At 43.3% G+C, this 14,749-nt stretch overlaps 1 protein-coding gene across 2 annotated transcripts in view; it reads right to left on the minus strand.

Moving 5' to 3' along the window:
- LOC126271865 (probable cytochrome P450 6a14) overlaps positions 1-14,493 on the minus strand; it is a 36,648-nt gene extending 22,155 nt beyond the window's left edge. Inside the window, exons 1-3 of one of the 2 annotated variants that reach the window (XM_049974205.1) lie at positions 14,487-14,493; positions 10,512-10,706; positions 460-698 (exon numbers count right to left, since the gene is read on the minus strand). In XM_049974205.1, the coding sequence (XP_049830162.1) occupies positions 460-698; positions 10,512-10,698 (426 nt within the window). In that variant the 5' untranslated portion in view covers positions 10,699-10,706; positions 14,487-14,493. Of the gene's footprint in view, positions 1-459; positions 699-10,511; positions 10,730-14,486 lie in introns of both variants that reach the window. The other variant, XM_049974204.1, reaches the window with a different exon arrangement.
- Between the last annotated feature and the right edge of the window lie 256 nt (positions 14,494-14,749).

Consider the following 14,749-nt stretch of genomic DNA (forward strand, 5'->3'; position numbering starts at 1 on the left):
TCTTATTTTCGTAATATTGACGTTGCACTTCCTCCCAAAGGACCATTCCGCCACTCAATTAGCTGAAGGAAGCACGAGTGCGTCTCCGTGGCATGGTTTCTTGCGTGCCTCACACGTTTGTATCACACTGAGCCTTCTAGCTGTGAACATTCGCTAATAAAGAACAGACACAAATGGTGGCCTGGTAGCTATGCCACTACACTATCTGTTGGCGGACAATGTTGAAGCCGTTATCAGTTCATCTACCACCTTCCAGATGCCATATGCTGTCATCGGACTAATATAGATGTCGCCTTTCCAGGTGTACTAATATTTCTGCCAGCTGTGCACGTGTAAAGTGCTAGCCTACATGGACACATCCAAAAGCCAAAAGCAGGTCAGTGATCAAACGATATACTAAAGCAAGAACAATGCGTGATCCTGAATCTTAGGCCCTATGCATCGTGCTATGCCACTTACCTGGAACATCATCTTCATTTTGCCAGATGTGAACGTGGGCGTCAGCTTCACACGTAGCTTCCGCCACTTGCTGCCACCCAGGAAGAACAGGTGTCTGGAGAGCGGTTCGTGTTCGTCCACCCTTATTCCCCTGTCTTGGAATGTCCAGAAATCCTTCACTAGTATGCTGCGTATTAGATCTGGTTCCACTAACACTAGAGCGGGTCGGTTGAAGAAATAAATTCCACCAAAACGGTGCCCTGTAACAAAACGAAGGTCATTCATGGTTTATAAAGTTTCAATTAATAACTGTTACGTCATCTCTATTATAAAATAATCATCTCGCCTCATGCCTAAAATATACCCGAAATCATCGAGCAAACTCGCTATTATGATCGGAATTATAAAAAACTCTTAGTATTGTAAAATGAAAATATAAGAACTCTCTGAGCTTACGAATACCATATACAATACTTAAAATTCAGCATCCCGCCATGTTTCCGAAAACACGGCAAAATTTCAACTTTCCTTTGTCGTCATCGACTCACATACCTTTCTTCTCACTGACAAATGTCATGGGTTAGCAACATGCACATATGGCGGTAGTATAGCGTACACAAGGTGTTAAAGAGCAGTGAATTGACATGGCTGTCATTTGTACGCACGTGATTCATGTGAAAAGGTTTCAGACGGTATTTAACAGACTTTGAACGTGGGATGGTAGATGGACCTAGAGGTATGGCACATTCAGTTTCGGAAATCGTTAGCGAAATCAATATTCCGAAATCCCCAGTGTCAAGAGTGTGCCGAAAATATCAATTTTTAGGCATTATCTCTCACCACGGAAAACTCAGTGGCCAACGGCCTTCACACCGTATAAACCAACCGTCATTTGACCATCAGACTAACTCCAGGATGGATGAGACAGTAATAAACATCCCTGGCGTAGAGAAACAACTGAAAGATTTGAAGGCGAATACATAACCAGGTCCGGCTGGAAACCCATTCGGTTTTACAAAGAGTACTACACGGCACTGGCCCCTTGCCTAGCTTGCACTGATCGTCAATCTCTCGCCCAGTACAAAGTCCCAAGCGTCTGGATAAAAACGCAGGCGACTCCTTTATATAAGAAAGGTAAAAGAACGGACCCGTAAAATTACAGACCAGTAACCCTACCATCGGTTTGCTGCAGAATCTTTGAACATTTTCTCAGTTCGAATATAATAAATTTTCTTGAGACTGAGAAACTTACGTCCACGAATCAGCATGGTTTTAGAAATCATCGCTCGTGCATTACTCAGCTTGCCCTTTTCTCAGGTGATATACTACGAACTATGGATGGAGGAGAACAGGCAGATTCCATATTTCTAGATTTCCGGAAAAGATATAACACGGTGCCCCGTTGCAGGCTGATTACGAATGTATTAGCATATAGAATAAATTCACAGATAAGTGAGTGGGCTGAAGACTTCTTAAGTAATAGAATCCTGATCAACGATGGCAAGTGTTCATCAGAGACAAGGGCACTCTCACGAGCGCCCCAGGGAAGTGTGATAGGACCGTTGTTTTTCTCTATACACATAAATAATTTGACGGGCGAAGAGGGCAGCAATCTGCTGTTGTCTGCTGATTATGCTGTGGTGTACGGTTACGTTTCGAAGCTGAGTGACTGTATGAAGATACAAGATGAATTAGACACAATATCTAGTTGGTGCGATGACGGGCAGCTAGCTCTGAATGTGGCAAAATGTAAGTTAATGTGGATGAGTGGGACAAACAAATCTGTGGTGTTCGGACACAGCATTAGATGGGTATTGCTTGACACAGTCACGGCGTTTAAATATCTGAGGGTAACGCTGCAAAGTAATACGAAATGGGCCGGCCAGAGTGGTCGAGCGGTTCTAGGCGCTAGTCTGGAACCGCACGACCGCTACGGTCGCAGGTTCGAATCCTGCCTCGGGCATGGATGTGTGTGATGTCCTTAGGTTAGTTAGGTTTAAGTAGTTCTAAGTTCTAGGGGACTGATGAGCACAGAAGCTAAGTCCCATAGTGATCAGAACCCATTTGAACCATTTTGAATATGAAATGGATTGAACATGTCAGGACTGTGGATGGGGAAGCGAATTGTCGACTCCGGTTTATTGGGAGGATTTTAGGAGAGTGTGGTTCATCTGTAAAGGAGACCGCAATTAGGATGCTGGTGCGACCAATCGTTCAATACTGTGTTACGGAGATACTTCGGGAACTCAAATGGGAGTTCCTGGAAATGTAGCGACGTAGTAGTGGTACAGGGTACCCTCCGCCACGCACCGTAATGTGGCTTGCGGAGAATCTATGTAGATGCAGATGTAGATCACAGCAGCAGCGCCTGCGTAGAGTTGTCAGTACTAACAGGCAAGCAGCTCTGCTCGAAACAGCCACAGACATCAATGCACCACAGGCGACGAACGTATCCGTTAGGACAGTGCGACAAAATGGGCCGTGGCAGCAGACAGCCGGCGCTAGGCTTCCCACTATGTAAAGACGTCTATTAAGTCGTGGCAGCTGTGTACGGACTCCACCTATAAGGTAATGTGGACATACAATAATATCTCTCCTAACAATCACTCCGAAAACTATACTTAATCGTACCTAGAGAAAAAAAGCGTACGTCATATAGAAATACGAACCCATTCATAGCAACATACGTTAAAATTCGTGGTAACGTCATAAAACACTGATCTTGTGTCAGTACTGCACTTTTGTGCGTCTGTCACATCTCTGACTACTTTTTATTCGTGAAAATTAGCATTTAAATATTTGCTCACTAGAAGCCTACTTTAAATGAAATGCAGTACTGGGACTAGTGTAAGACCAGCAAACTATTACTGAATCATAAACTGTGCCCCTTTACGTCTCATTGGAATATGTTGCAGTACAAACAAGCAAACTTTGATTGTTTTCTGTGAAATTCAAACTTTCGGTTAGATATTGAGCTGTGGAATATACTTTTTTCACAATATCTTATTAGAAATATATCACTGAAAACGAGATTAATGGAACTCATTACAAGACTACCGCAGGACGAATTCCTAAATGACTGAGAGTGAATATTCTCAAAATAGGACGCAACCTTTTCATTCCGCCATTCACTCATGACATCGATGTCGATGAGACGTTTACGTGCAACATTTCTTCCTTTCTTCTTTATTTGCAACGAACGTAGTAACGTTACATTTGAATAATTTATCAAAACCGCTAGGGCAAAACTATGTGGATGATATTCGCTGCTCGAAATTTAATGCAAAAAAGTTCATGCTGCCATTTAAACAAAATTTAAATCATGACAGCACCTTCCTATTGACGGTTTATTATACTCGTACATACAGATTTCCAGTCTTGGAAACTGTGTGTCGATCACTCTTTCCAGTTCTCGCACGCACGTTTCTAACCGTCTTCTATTCCACTGTCTGAACTGTTCTTCAAAAGCTTCGTAATTATTTGTAACGTGTGTAAATGAATGAAAATATACTAAGGGATTAGAATCGCAAGGCCAAAAAAATAAAAGTACAGTAATGAAAATTCGGGAATACGTGAGTCTAAGTAAAATATATATGTGATTAACATTGCAAGAACACATGTTAATGTAAGGGCCCTATAAGCCACTACAGATATGAAGTGCTGGTACATTAGTAACCAGTGTAACCACCAGAATGTTCAATGTAAGCGTGCAGACGTGCATGCACTGTGGTATACACGTGGCCGATAACAGTTTGTGGGCTGCAGTTCCACGCCTGTTGCGCCTGACCCGTCAACACAGGAACGGTTAATGTCGGTTGTGGATGACGCTGGAGTGTTCGTCCGTTGGTGTCCCGTATCTGCTCGATAGCAGAGAGATCTGGTGATGGTGCACGCCAAGGCAAAATGTTGACAGTCTGTAAAACAGGGTGGGCTATAACAGAGGTATGTGGGCGAGCGTTATCCTGTTGGAAAACACCACATGGAGTGACGTACCTGAATGGAGACAAAAGAGATCGAATCGGCATCTCGACGAACAAATTTGCAGCCAGGGTGCGTGGGATATCCACCAAAATGCTTCTTTTGTCATACGAAATTGTACCCCAGTCCATGAACACAGGTGTACGTCCAGTGTGTATAGGACGCAGACAGGTTAATTGCAGGTCCTCACCTTGCCTCCTCCTAACCAACACATCGCCATCACTGGCACCGAGGGAGAAAAGGCCTTCATCAGAAACGCATGAAACCTCCACCCTGCCCTCCAATAAGCTCTCACTTGACGCCACCGACGTCGCAAATGGCGGTGATTTGCGACCATCGAAATGCACACTACAGGGCGTCTGGCTCGGAGACGTCCTTGAAGTAACCAATCTGTAACAGTTTGTTGTGTCACTGTGGTGCCAACTGCTGCTCAAATTGCTACTGCTGATGCAGTGCGTTGTGCACAGCCATACGCCGAACACAATGGTCTTCCCTGCCACGTGGCCGTCTGGAGTCTGCTATTCTTGCGACCAGTAACCTTGCTGCCAGTAATCATGTGCAGTGGCTTCATTCCTGCCAGATCTTTCTGCATTATAGCAGAGGGAACATCCAGCATCTCTTAACTCTATTATACGACCTCGTTCAAGCTCAGTGAGATGTTGAAAATGGCGTCTTTGTGCCCATAAAAGCATTCTTGACTAATATCAACCCACCACGTCCAATGCCAAAGACAACTAACGCCCACGACCGTTACAGCTTGTGTTGAAAGCAAATATGATTTGCATTCTCAGAAATTTGAATAGACATCACCTTCCAGATGTAGAAACGCACCTACACAACTTTCGTATGTGTTGCATAAGTTCTTCTTGGTGTCATTATTTTTTTTTTTCTTGGATGTAGTTAGTACGTGCCAGGCATAGTATTCTCCGAGATTGCACGTTTCGGGGCAAAGGCGATCCCCTGTCATCACGTTCCTCATTCTTCAATGTTGGCTTTCAAGAATTTAATCTAGATGTTCTTACACTGAAGAGCGAAAGAAACTGGTACACCTGCCTCATAACGTGTAGAGCCCCCGCGAGCACGCAGAAGTGCCGCAACACGACTTGGTATGGACTCGACTAATGTCTGAAGTAGTGATGAAGGGCATTGACATCATGAATCCTGCAGGTCAGTAAATCCGTAAGAGGAGGGGTTGGATATCTCTTCTGATCAGCACGTTGCAAGGTTTCCCAGACATGCTCCACAATGTTCATGTCTGGGGAGTTTGGTGGCCAGCGGAAGTGTTTGAACTCTGTTCCTAGAGCCACTCTTTAGCTGTTCTGGACGTGTGGGGGGTCGCATTGTCCTCTTGGAATTGCCCACGTCCGTCGGAATACACAATGGACATGATTGGATGCAGGTGATCTGACAGGATGCTTACGTACATATCACCTGTCACTCGTACGTCGACGTATCAGATTTCCCATATCACTCCAACCGCGCACGTTCCACATCATTACAAAGCCTTCACTAGCATGAACAATCAGCAGGGTCCATTGATTCATGAGGTTGTCTCCATAACCGTACACGTCCATCCGCTCGATAGAATTTGAAACTAGACTCGTTCAACCAGGCAACATGTTTCCAGTCATCAAGAGTCCAACGTCAGTGTTGACGGGCCCAGTGGAGGCGTAAAGCCTTGTCGTACAGTCATCAACGGTACACGAGTAAGTCTTCGGCTCCGAAATCCCATATCGATGAGGTTTCGTTGAATGAGTCGCATGCTGACACTTAATGGACAAGCACGGAAATCTGCAGCAGTTTGCGATAGGGTGGCACTTCTGTCACGTTGAGCGATTCCCTGCAATCGTCGTTGCTACTGTTCTTGCATGGTATTTTTTCCTGCCGCAGCGATGTCGGAAATTTGAAGTATTACCGGATCCCTGATATTCACGGTACACTCGTGAAATGGTCCTACGGGAAAATCCCCACTTCATTGGTACCTTGGAGATGCTGTGTCCGATCGTTGATGCGCCGACTATAACTACACGTTCAAACTCACTTAAATCTCGACAACCTGTCACTGTAGCAGCAGTAACCGATCTAACAACTGCGCCAGACACTCGTTGTCTTATATAGGCATTACCGACCGCAGCGCCGTATTCTGCCTGTTTACACACACTATAAGATTAAAGGTATCCGGACACTTGGCTGAAAATGGCTTACAAGTTGTGGCGCCCTTCATCGGTAATGCTGGAATTCAATATGGTGTTGGCCCACCCTTAGCCTTGATGACAGTTTTCACTCTCGCAGGCATACGTTCAATCAGATGCTAGAAGGTTTCTTGGGGAATGGCACCCATTCTTCACGGAGTGCTGCATTGAGGAGAGGTATCGATGTCGGTCGGTGAGGCCTGGCACGAAGTCAGCGTTTCAAAACATCCCAAAGGTGTTCTATAGGATTCAGGTCAGGACTCCGTGTAGGCCAGTCCATTACAGGGATGTTGTTGTCGTGCACCCACGCCACCACCGGCCGTGCATTAGGTTCAAATGGCTCTGAGCACTATGGGACTCAACTTCTGAGGTCATTAGTCCCCTAGAACTTAGAACTACTTAAACCTAACCAACCTAAGGACATCACACACATCCATGCCCGAGGCAGGATTCGAATCTGCGACCGTAGCGGTCGCGCGGTTCCAGACGTGCATTAGGAACAGGACCTCGATCGTGTTGAAAGATGCAATCGGCATTCCCGAGTTGCTCTTCAACAGTGGGAAGCAAGAAGGAGCTTAAAACATCATTGTAGGCCTGTGCTGTGATAGTTCCATGCAAAACAACAAGAGGCGCAAGTCCCCTCCACGAAAAACGAGACCACACCATAACACCATCGCCTCCGAATTGTACTGTTGGCACTACACACTCTGGCAGATGACGTTCACCGGGCATTCGCCATACTCACACCCTGCCATCGTATCGCCACATTGGTTACCGTGACTCACCACTCCACACAACTTTTTCCACTGTTCAACCGTACAATGTTTACGCTCTTTACACACAGCGAGGCGGCGTCAGGCATTTACCGGCCTGATGTTAGGCTTATGAGCAGTCGCTAGATCATTAAATTCAAGTTTCCTCACGTCCGACCTAACTGTCATATTACTGCAGTGGATCCTGATGCAATTTGGAATTCCTGTGTGACGGTCTGGATAAATATCTGCCTATTACACTTTACTCCCCTCTTCAGCGGTCGGCGGTCTCTGTCAGTCAACAGATGAGGTCGGCCTGTACACTTTTATCCTTTACGTGTCCCTTCACGTTTACACTTCACTATCACATCGGAAACAGTGGACCTAGGGTTGTTTAGGAGTTTGGAAATCTCGCATACAGACGTATGACACAAGTCACACCCAATCACCTGACCGCGTTCGAAATCCGTGAGTTCCGTGGAGCACCCCTTTCTGCTCTCTCACGATGTCTGAATGCTGAGGCCGCTGATATGGAGTACCTGTCCGTAGGTGGCAGCAAAATGCACCTAATATGAAAAACGAATGTTTTAGGGGGTGTCCGAATACTTCTGATCACATAGTGTATCTCTCTATTTGAATACGCATGCTTATACCAGTTTCTTTGGCGCTTCAATGTATATAGTAGTTGGAATGTCATATCCGGGTAGAATCTATCAAAAGCTCTAGAAAAATTCTGCCTTTCTTCGTCATGATGGATTGTACCTCTTGTTCTGCAGAGAAAATGAAAAAAATCCAGATCTCTAGTAATCACGGTTCCTACTCTTGTTTCATTATAATTCTCATGACCGGTTTGTGACACTGGCCGCATAGAATATTTGATTTCGCAGTACCTAAGACGTGATCTACATTGTCTATATAATAGAATTTCAGTAAACATGCTGTTACTTGCGTGGGTTCACCTTTCCAAATTTTTTCAGAGTGACTTCTGCTATTTACAGGTGATGAATGTTACTGTCGGGCATGTCCGTTATTCTGAATATCATAAAGAAAATATACATTTCTAGTAATGTCTGCCCCGATATACTGATTAATTCCCTATCCTCGACACGATAATCACTAATAAACTGTACCAATGTCCCCGAGTACAAAGTTTTCGGAACTTCTACATTCTTGGCAGCGTCACTGCAATCTACGCTCCTGAAAGCTCAAAACAAAAAGTAGAAACATAAACATTTGTCTTGTAGTATAATTGCAAAAAATCCCATAACGGTAAGTAACAGAACATAAACTCCGTCGAGCAGGATTTACAGGCGTTATAGCCCGTAAAATAATACCGTGCCACGAAGGTGAGTTCAGCGCACAACTTAAAACATGTTGACTTATTTAAAGGAGGTGATGATTTAGAAATTTACCATCGATAAAGATGGAAGAATGTGTGAAATACTGTAAAATATATCAACAGAAGACCAAGAAGAGTTCATGCAGATAGAAATACGTACGATCAACGAAAGTATAGCTTTAGGTGTGGTCCTGCAAGAATTACCATAATCAGTAAAAATGAAATAATGAAAAATCTTCAGATCTGACTGAAATTTAAAAAAGAAAACAGAATTCACCAAAAAATATTTCAACTTGTCTTTAACAAGTGCTTGACTGAACATGAAGACACCTCAAGGAATTGAAAAAAGCATACTTGGTACCTTTTCATAAGAAGGCATAACAAAATCGTCAGTTATAGGGGCATAAGCATTACCGCATCAGTGGAAAAGTTAAACGCTAGGATTAGAAAAGAATTTCTGAAGGACGGAATTATAGTAGGAGAAGAACAGAGTGGTTTTACCGCTGATACATTCTGTGTCAATAATATATTTACAATAAAAGAGATAACTGAAAACTTAATATCCAGGGGAAGAGACATACACAACATTATCATAAATTTACAAATAGCACCAATAAGGAATCCATTTCTAAATCTTGAAGAAAACACAATGAATAAGGCACATTTTGCAGATTACCAGGAATTAGATACAAGAATGAAAATATGAAACTAAATTTCCCGAGTAATACGACCAACCACAGGCCTCAGACAAGGTTACTGTACGGCCTCTGTTGAGTTTAAATATTATCTGAACGACATTCTTAAGGAATGCATGAAAAAATTGTGGAGGACTGTAGCGAAACACAGATGGGAATTAGTTGTCAAGTTTATTTTGCGTCGATGATGAAATAATACTAGCGGCAGATGACTATTATACAGAATACCTGACGAAGGAAATCATAGAAACAAACAGTAAGGCCAGATTAACAATATGTTTTAACAAAATAAAATATCTCTCAATAGGAAATGAGCAACACGATATTCCTATAGATGCAAAAACTATCGAGGCACGTGGAAAAATTTATAACAGACGAAAGAAGACAGAGGGCAAAACATGCTAAATAAGCAACGAATAGGTTGAGTTCCTGACTTCGGTAAGAAGAAACTAAGAAAAAGATAAAAAAGGCCATATTAATCGTTAACACAAAGAATTTTTTTAGGTGGAGCTGAATCCTGGGAAATGACAAAACGAGATACGAGACTTGAAACCGAGCAAATCAATTTTTTGAAAAGGAGTTGTAGAGTGTCAAGGCGAGAAAGGTCTCAGATAAAGAAATCAGAAAACGAATGAACACTTCCACGTACATCACAGAAGAGTTAGGAAGAGATTAGGAGATAAACGATGGGCCTTAAAACTTTTATGGTGACCGCCTCCGAACAAGAGACAAAGAGGAAAACAGTGTGCAAAACTGAAAAATCAAGTACCTCTAGGTCACTTTTCCGAAAGTAATAATTTCGATCGGACAACAGGCTATCCTTAGGTATAAAAAACAGATATTAATGTGCTGTAGTTAATGTCGTCTTTATTCCTGAGGAAAATCTGTTTGACCAAAACTGATAGCATTAATAAATTATGATACAGCGATTGTGAGAAATCATGATATTTCAAAAAATGTAGGAAATTAGTTAATGCATCTGACGCTAACGATGGTCTTGTTGAGAGACACATTCAGTGTTTCTAAGATACGCGCGGTAACGTCACCCTTGTAAAACTGAATTTCTCGATGCACTTCGAACGTCTACCCTCTTACATGCGGCTGTGGTCCAACTTACCTTTTAGCTGTTTGTACGCGTCCGTGACATCTGCTGCATTGCTCTGCTTTCCCACAAAACTTTTGTAGATATTGCCGAAGGGGAACTGTGGTTCCAGGTAGGGCACTCCCTTCTTCTTCCAGTACTTGTAGGAGTAGGCGAACCACCCGTACACTACCGCTGCGATCAGCAACAGCGCACCCAACATTTCGATGCCTGAAGATTCCAAAAAGGTGATTCTAAAATAAAAAAGATTAATGTTGAACGTCAAAGCAGTATTTAGTGGAAAAAATTTTCTCACGAGTGTGACATGTGGGGCATTGTTAATATCATTGATATAAAAATACATATGCAATATACACTACTAGCCACTAAAATTGCTACACCATGAACATGACGTGCTACAGACCAGAAATTTAACCGACAGGAAGAAGATGCTGTGATACGCCAATGATTAGCTTTTCAGAGCATTCACACAAGGTTGTCACCGGTGGCGACACCTACAACGTGCTGACATGAGGAAAGTTTCCAACCGATTTCTCATACACAAACAGCAGGTGAGCGGCGTTGCCTGGTGAAACGTTGTTGTGATGCCTCGTTTAAGGAGGAGAAATGCGTACCATCACGTTTCCGAATTTCATAAAGGTCGGATTGTAGCCTATCGCGATTGCGGTTTATCTTATCGCGACATTGCTACTCGCGTTGGTCGATATCCAATGACTATTACCAAAATACGGAATCGGTGGGTTCAGGAGGAAAATACGGAACGCCGTGCTGGATCCCAACGGCCTCGTATCACTAGCAGTGGAGATTACAGGCATCTTATCCGCACGGCTGTAACGGATCGTCCAGCCACGTCTCGATCCCTGAGTCAAGAGATGGGGACAATAACCATCTGCACGAACAGTTCAACGACGTTTGCAGCAGCATGGACTATCAGCTCGGAGATCATGGCTGCTGTTACCCTTGACGCTGCATCACAGACAGGAGCACCTGCGATGGTCTACTTAACGACGAACCTGGGTGCACGAATGGCAAAACGTAATTTTCTCGGATGAATCCAGGTTCTGTTTACAGCATCATGGTGGTCGCATCCGTGTTTGGCGACATCGCGGTGAACGCACATTGGTAGCGTGTATTCGGCATCGCCATACTGGGATATCACCCGACGTGATGGTATGGGGTGCCATTGGTTACACGTCTCGGTTTGACGGTACTTTGAACAGTGGACGTTAGACTTCAGATCTGCTACGACCCGTGGCTCTACCCTCCATTCGATCCCTGCGAAACCCTACATTTCAGCAGGATAATGCACGACCGCATGTTGCAGGTCCTGTACGGGGCTTTCTGGATACAGAAAGTGTTCGACTACTGCCCTGTCCAACACATTCTCCAGATCTCTCACCAATTGAAAACGTCTGGTCAGTGGTGGCCGAGCAACTGGATTGTCACAATACGCCAGTCACTACTTTTGATTAACTGTGGTTTCGTGTTGAAGCTGCATGGGCAACTGTACCTGTACACGCCATTCAAGCTCTGCTTGACTCAATGCCCAGGCGTTTCAAGGCCGTTATTACGGACGGAGGTGCTTGTTCTGGGTACTGATTTCTCAGGATCTATGCATCCAAATTGCGTGAAAATGTAATCACATGTCAGTTCTAGCATAATATATTTGTCTAATGAATACCTGTTTATCATCTGCATTTCTTCTTGGTGTAGGAATTAAAAAAAAAAGGTTCAAATGGCTCTAAGCACTATGGGACTTAACATCTATGGTCATCAGTCCCCTAGAACTTAGAACTACTTAAACCTAACTAACCTAAGGACAGCACACAACACCCAGTCATCACGAGGCAGAGAAAAGAAATTTTAATGTCCAGTAGTATGTAAAGAAAAACCGTTACTAGCAAAAATCTCGAAAACTTATTGAACGATTCACTTGAAATTTTTAGAAAATATTGCAATGAACATTTGGACGAACATAATTTGCAAATGAACATAACTTAAAGTAGTATATATCGTTTGTTATATCGAAAATCTAAGACATTGTCCGTTCCGCCCGTTACATGGGACGGAATGGAAACCGTGTTCTTTTTAATTTCTTCGATGACACATCTTACACATAAGCAGGGCTCCATCGTCGTTCATATCCATGCGACCGCACGAGATATGTGCACACTGTGTGGATTTCTGCCATGCATTCCAAACCTCAGTTGAAGTGGAATGTAATTCCTTGCAATATGTACATGCCGTATCTTCATCATGTTTCATTTTCTGTATAGTCCGTTTCTTTTTCTTTTTTTTTTGTCTTCCTCTTCTTTGATTGAAACCCTTTTCCTTTTACTTTCAATTTCTTCTTCTCTTCTCGAACTAGCAGCCTGATCTTCGCATTATTATCTTTAGCTCCCAAGGATGTTTTGACTGCTTCTTGTAGCTCATTCTTGCATCGTGACAATGTTGGGATAGTGCTTTTACCCCTCTTTCTTGTCCCTTATTTCTGCCCTGCTGTAACCCTGGGTACAGGTGTAACATTTCCAGGGCTAAAAGGAGGGAAGCTCAACAGAGTGGAGCTATTCATGGATGGCCTTGGAGTATCAGTCATCAAAGAACACTGACGTCTAGCTTCCAGCTCAGTCTGTCGCTGCAGTTAGTTTGTGCAAGTTCAGAAGGTGGGTTTGGGAAGTCAGTAGGAGCTTTAGTGGGAAGGTTTGTTGAACGATTGACTCAAGGATTTTCAGTGGAATTGGCTGCTGCCTCAATCGAAATATCAGTCGTCGCAGCTGGTTGGAAGTCTTCGTCTGAGAAGACGTTGAAATTCGTTGGACAAATACCATTTTTCTCGAATCCTTTCATTACAGTTCGCATGATCGTATCATAAACAAAAGCTTGCCCAAACAATAGACAAATTTGCCACAAAGTGATAACTTTGCCTGTGTTCGATCTCAACCACCTTCTCACTTCGTCTTCGTAAAACAGGCTCAAAGATTTCATAAATGCTACATCCAGGGTCTGAAGTTCATGCGAGCACTTTGGCGGAAAGCACAATAAACTAACACCGTTGCTGCGAGCTAGTTCTGGCATTTCCAAGTTTTTCGTGCGAGAGGCATGTCCATCAAGAAGCCCCATAACAGGATTTTCTACCTTTCCATGAGAAAAGTCGACGAATATGTGGAACCAGAGTAAGAATACATCGCTTCTCATCCATTGATTTGGTGGTTGGTTTGTGGGAGGGCACCAAACAGCGAGGTCATCGGTCCCATCGCATTAGGGAAGGCTGAGGAAGGGAGTCGGCCGTGCCCTTTCAAAGGAACCATCCCTGCATTTGCAAAAAGTGATTTAGGGAAATCACGGAAAACCTTAGTCAGGATGGCCGGACGCGGGTTTTGAACCGTCGTCCTCCCGAATACGAGTTCAGTGTGCTAGCCACTCCAACACTTCGCTTGGTAATTCAAGATTTAGTGACATTCTTTTATCATTCTTTTATCTTTTGAGCGGCCTCGGCTATCATTCAAAGAATTTCGTCTCACCATTAGAAGTTTTGACAATAAAGTGAAATTCTCACCTTACTGTTAATTATGAAATATCTGATTTCGATGTGCCAAATTCTATATGAAATATTACGTAAGTCGAGACTGCAAGAGATTTCGTTTGCAGTGTTGTTACAAACCAACGCAGACAGCTTTTCTTTTCCTTTGGTTTTTTTTCCATTGGTGTTGCTTTAAGTCCAGCATTAGTTACAATAGATGTCAGTGCCATATACACATCAGAACAAGTAAACTCAATGGAGAGCCTGTGTGAAAAAAAACCTCAAAATTGTACAATAACGAAATTGTATCATATACGTTGGCAACGTTTTACGTAAAACAGGCTTTAATGGCTGCGAACATGAATTGACGAGAAGCTGACTCTATGGCAAACCTTTGTATTCATTTAACAACAAATTAGAGAGTGAGAAAGAGATGAAGATGAGGTAGACACTTAGACACTCACACTTACCTACCGAGTGAAGTGCACTGTTGCTTGAGTCTCGACTTAGCGTCACATATATAGCGCGCTGCAATCTGATAACGCAATGACTCTGCGAAACTTTGTCTGCCTGACATTGGAGATCTCAGAACAAACAACGTCTGAGTCACTGATAGGGTATGATTATCACCTAGCTGTTACTACGAGATAATCTGCTGCAGTAATGACTCAAGCAAAATGACTCGTAGGAAGTTTGATGTTGATGTTGAAGGTCAGCCTCTGTCTCATTAGTA

Source organism: Schistocerca gregaria, chromosome 5 (assembly GCF_023897955.1).
Source record: "Schistocerca gregaria isolate iqSchGreg1 chromosome 5, iqSchGreg1.2, whole genome shotgun sequence".
Classification (NCBI taxonomy): domain Eukaryota; kingdom Metazoa; phylum Arthropoda; class Insecta; order Orthoptera; family Acrididae; genus Schistocerca; species Schistocerca gregaria.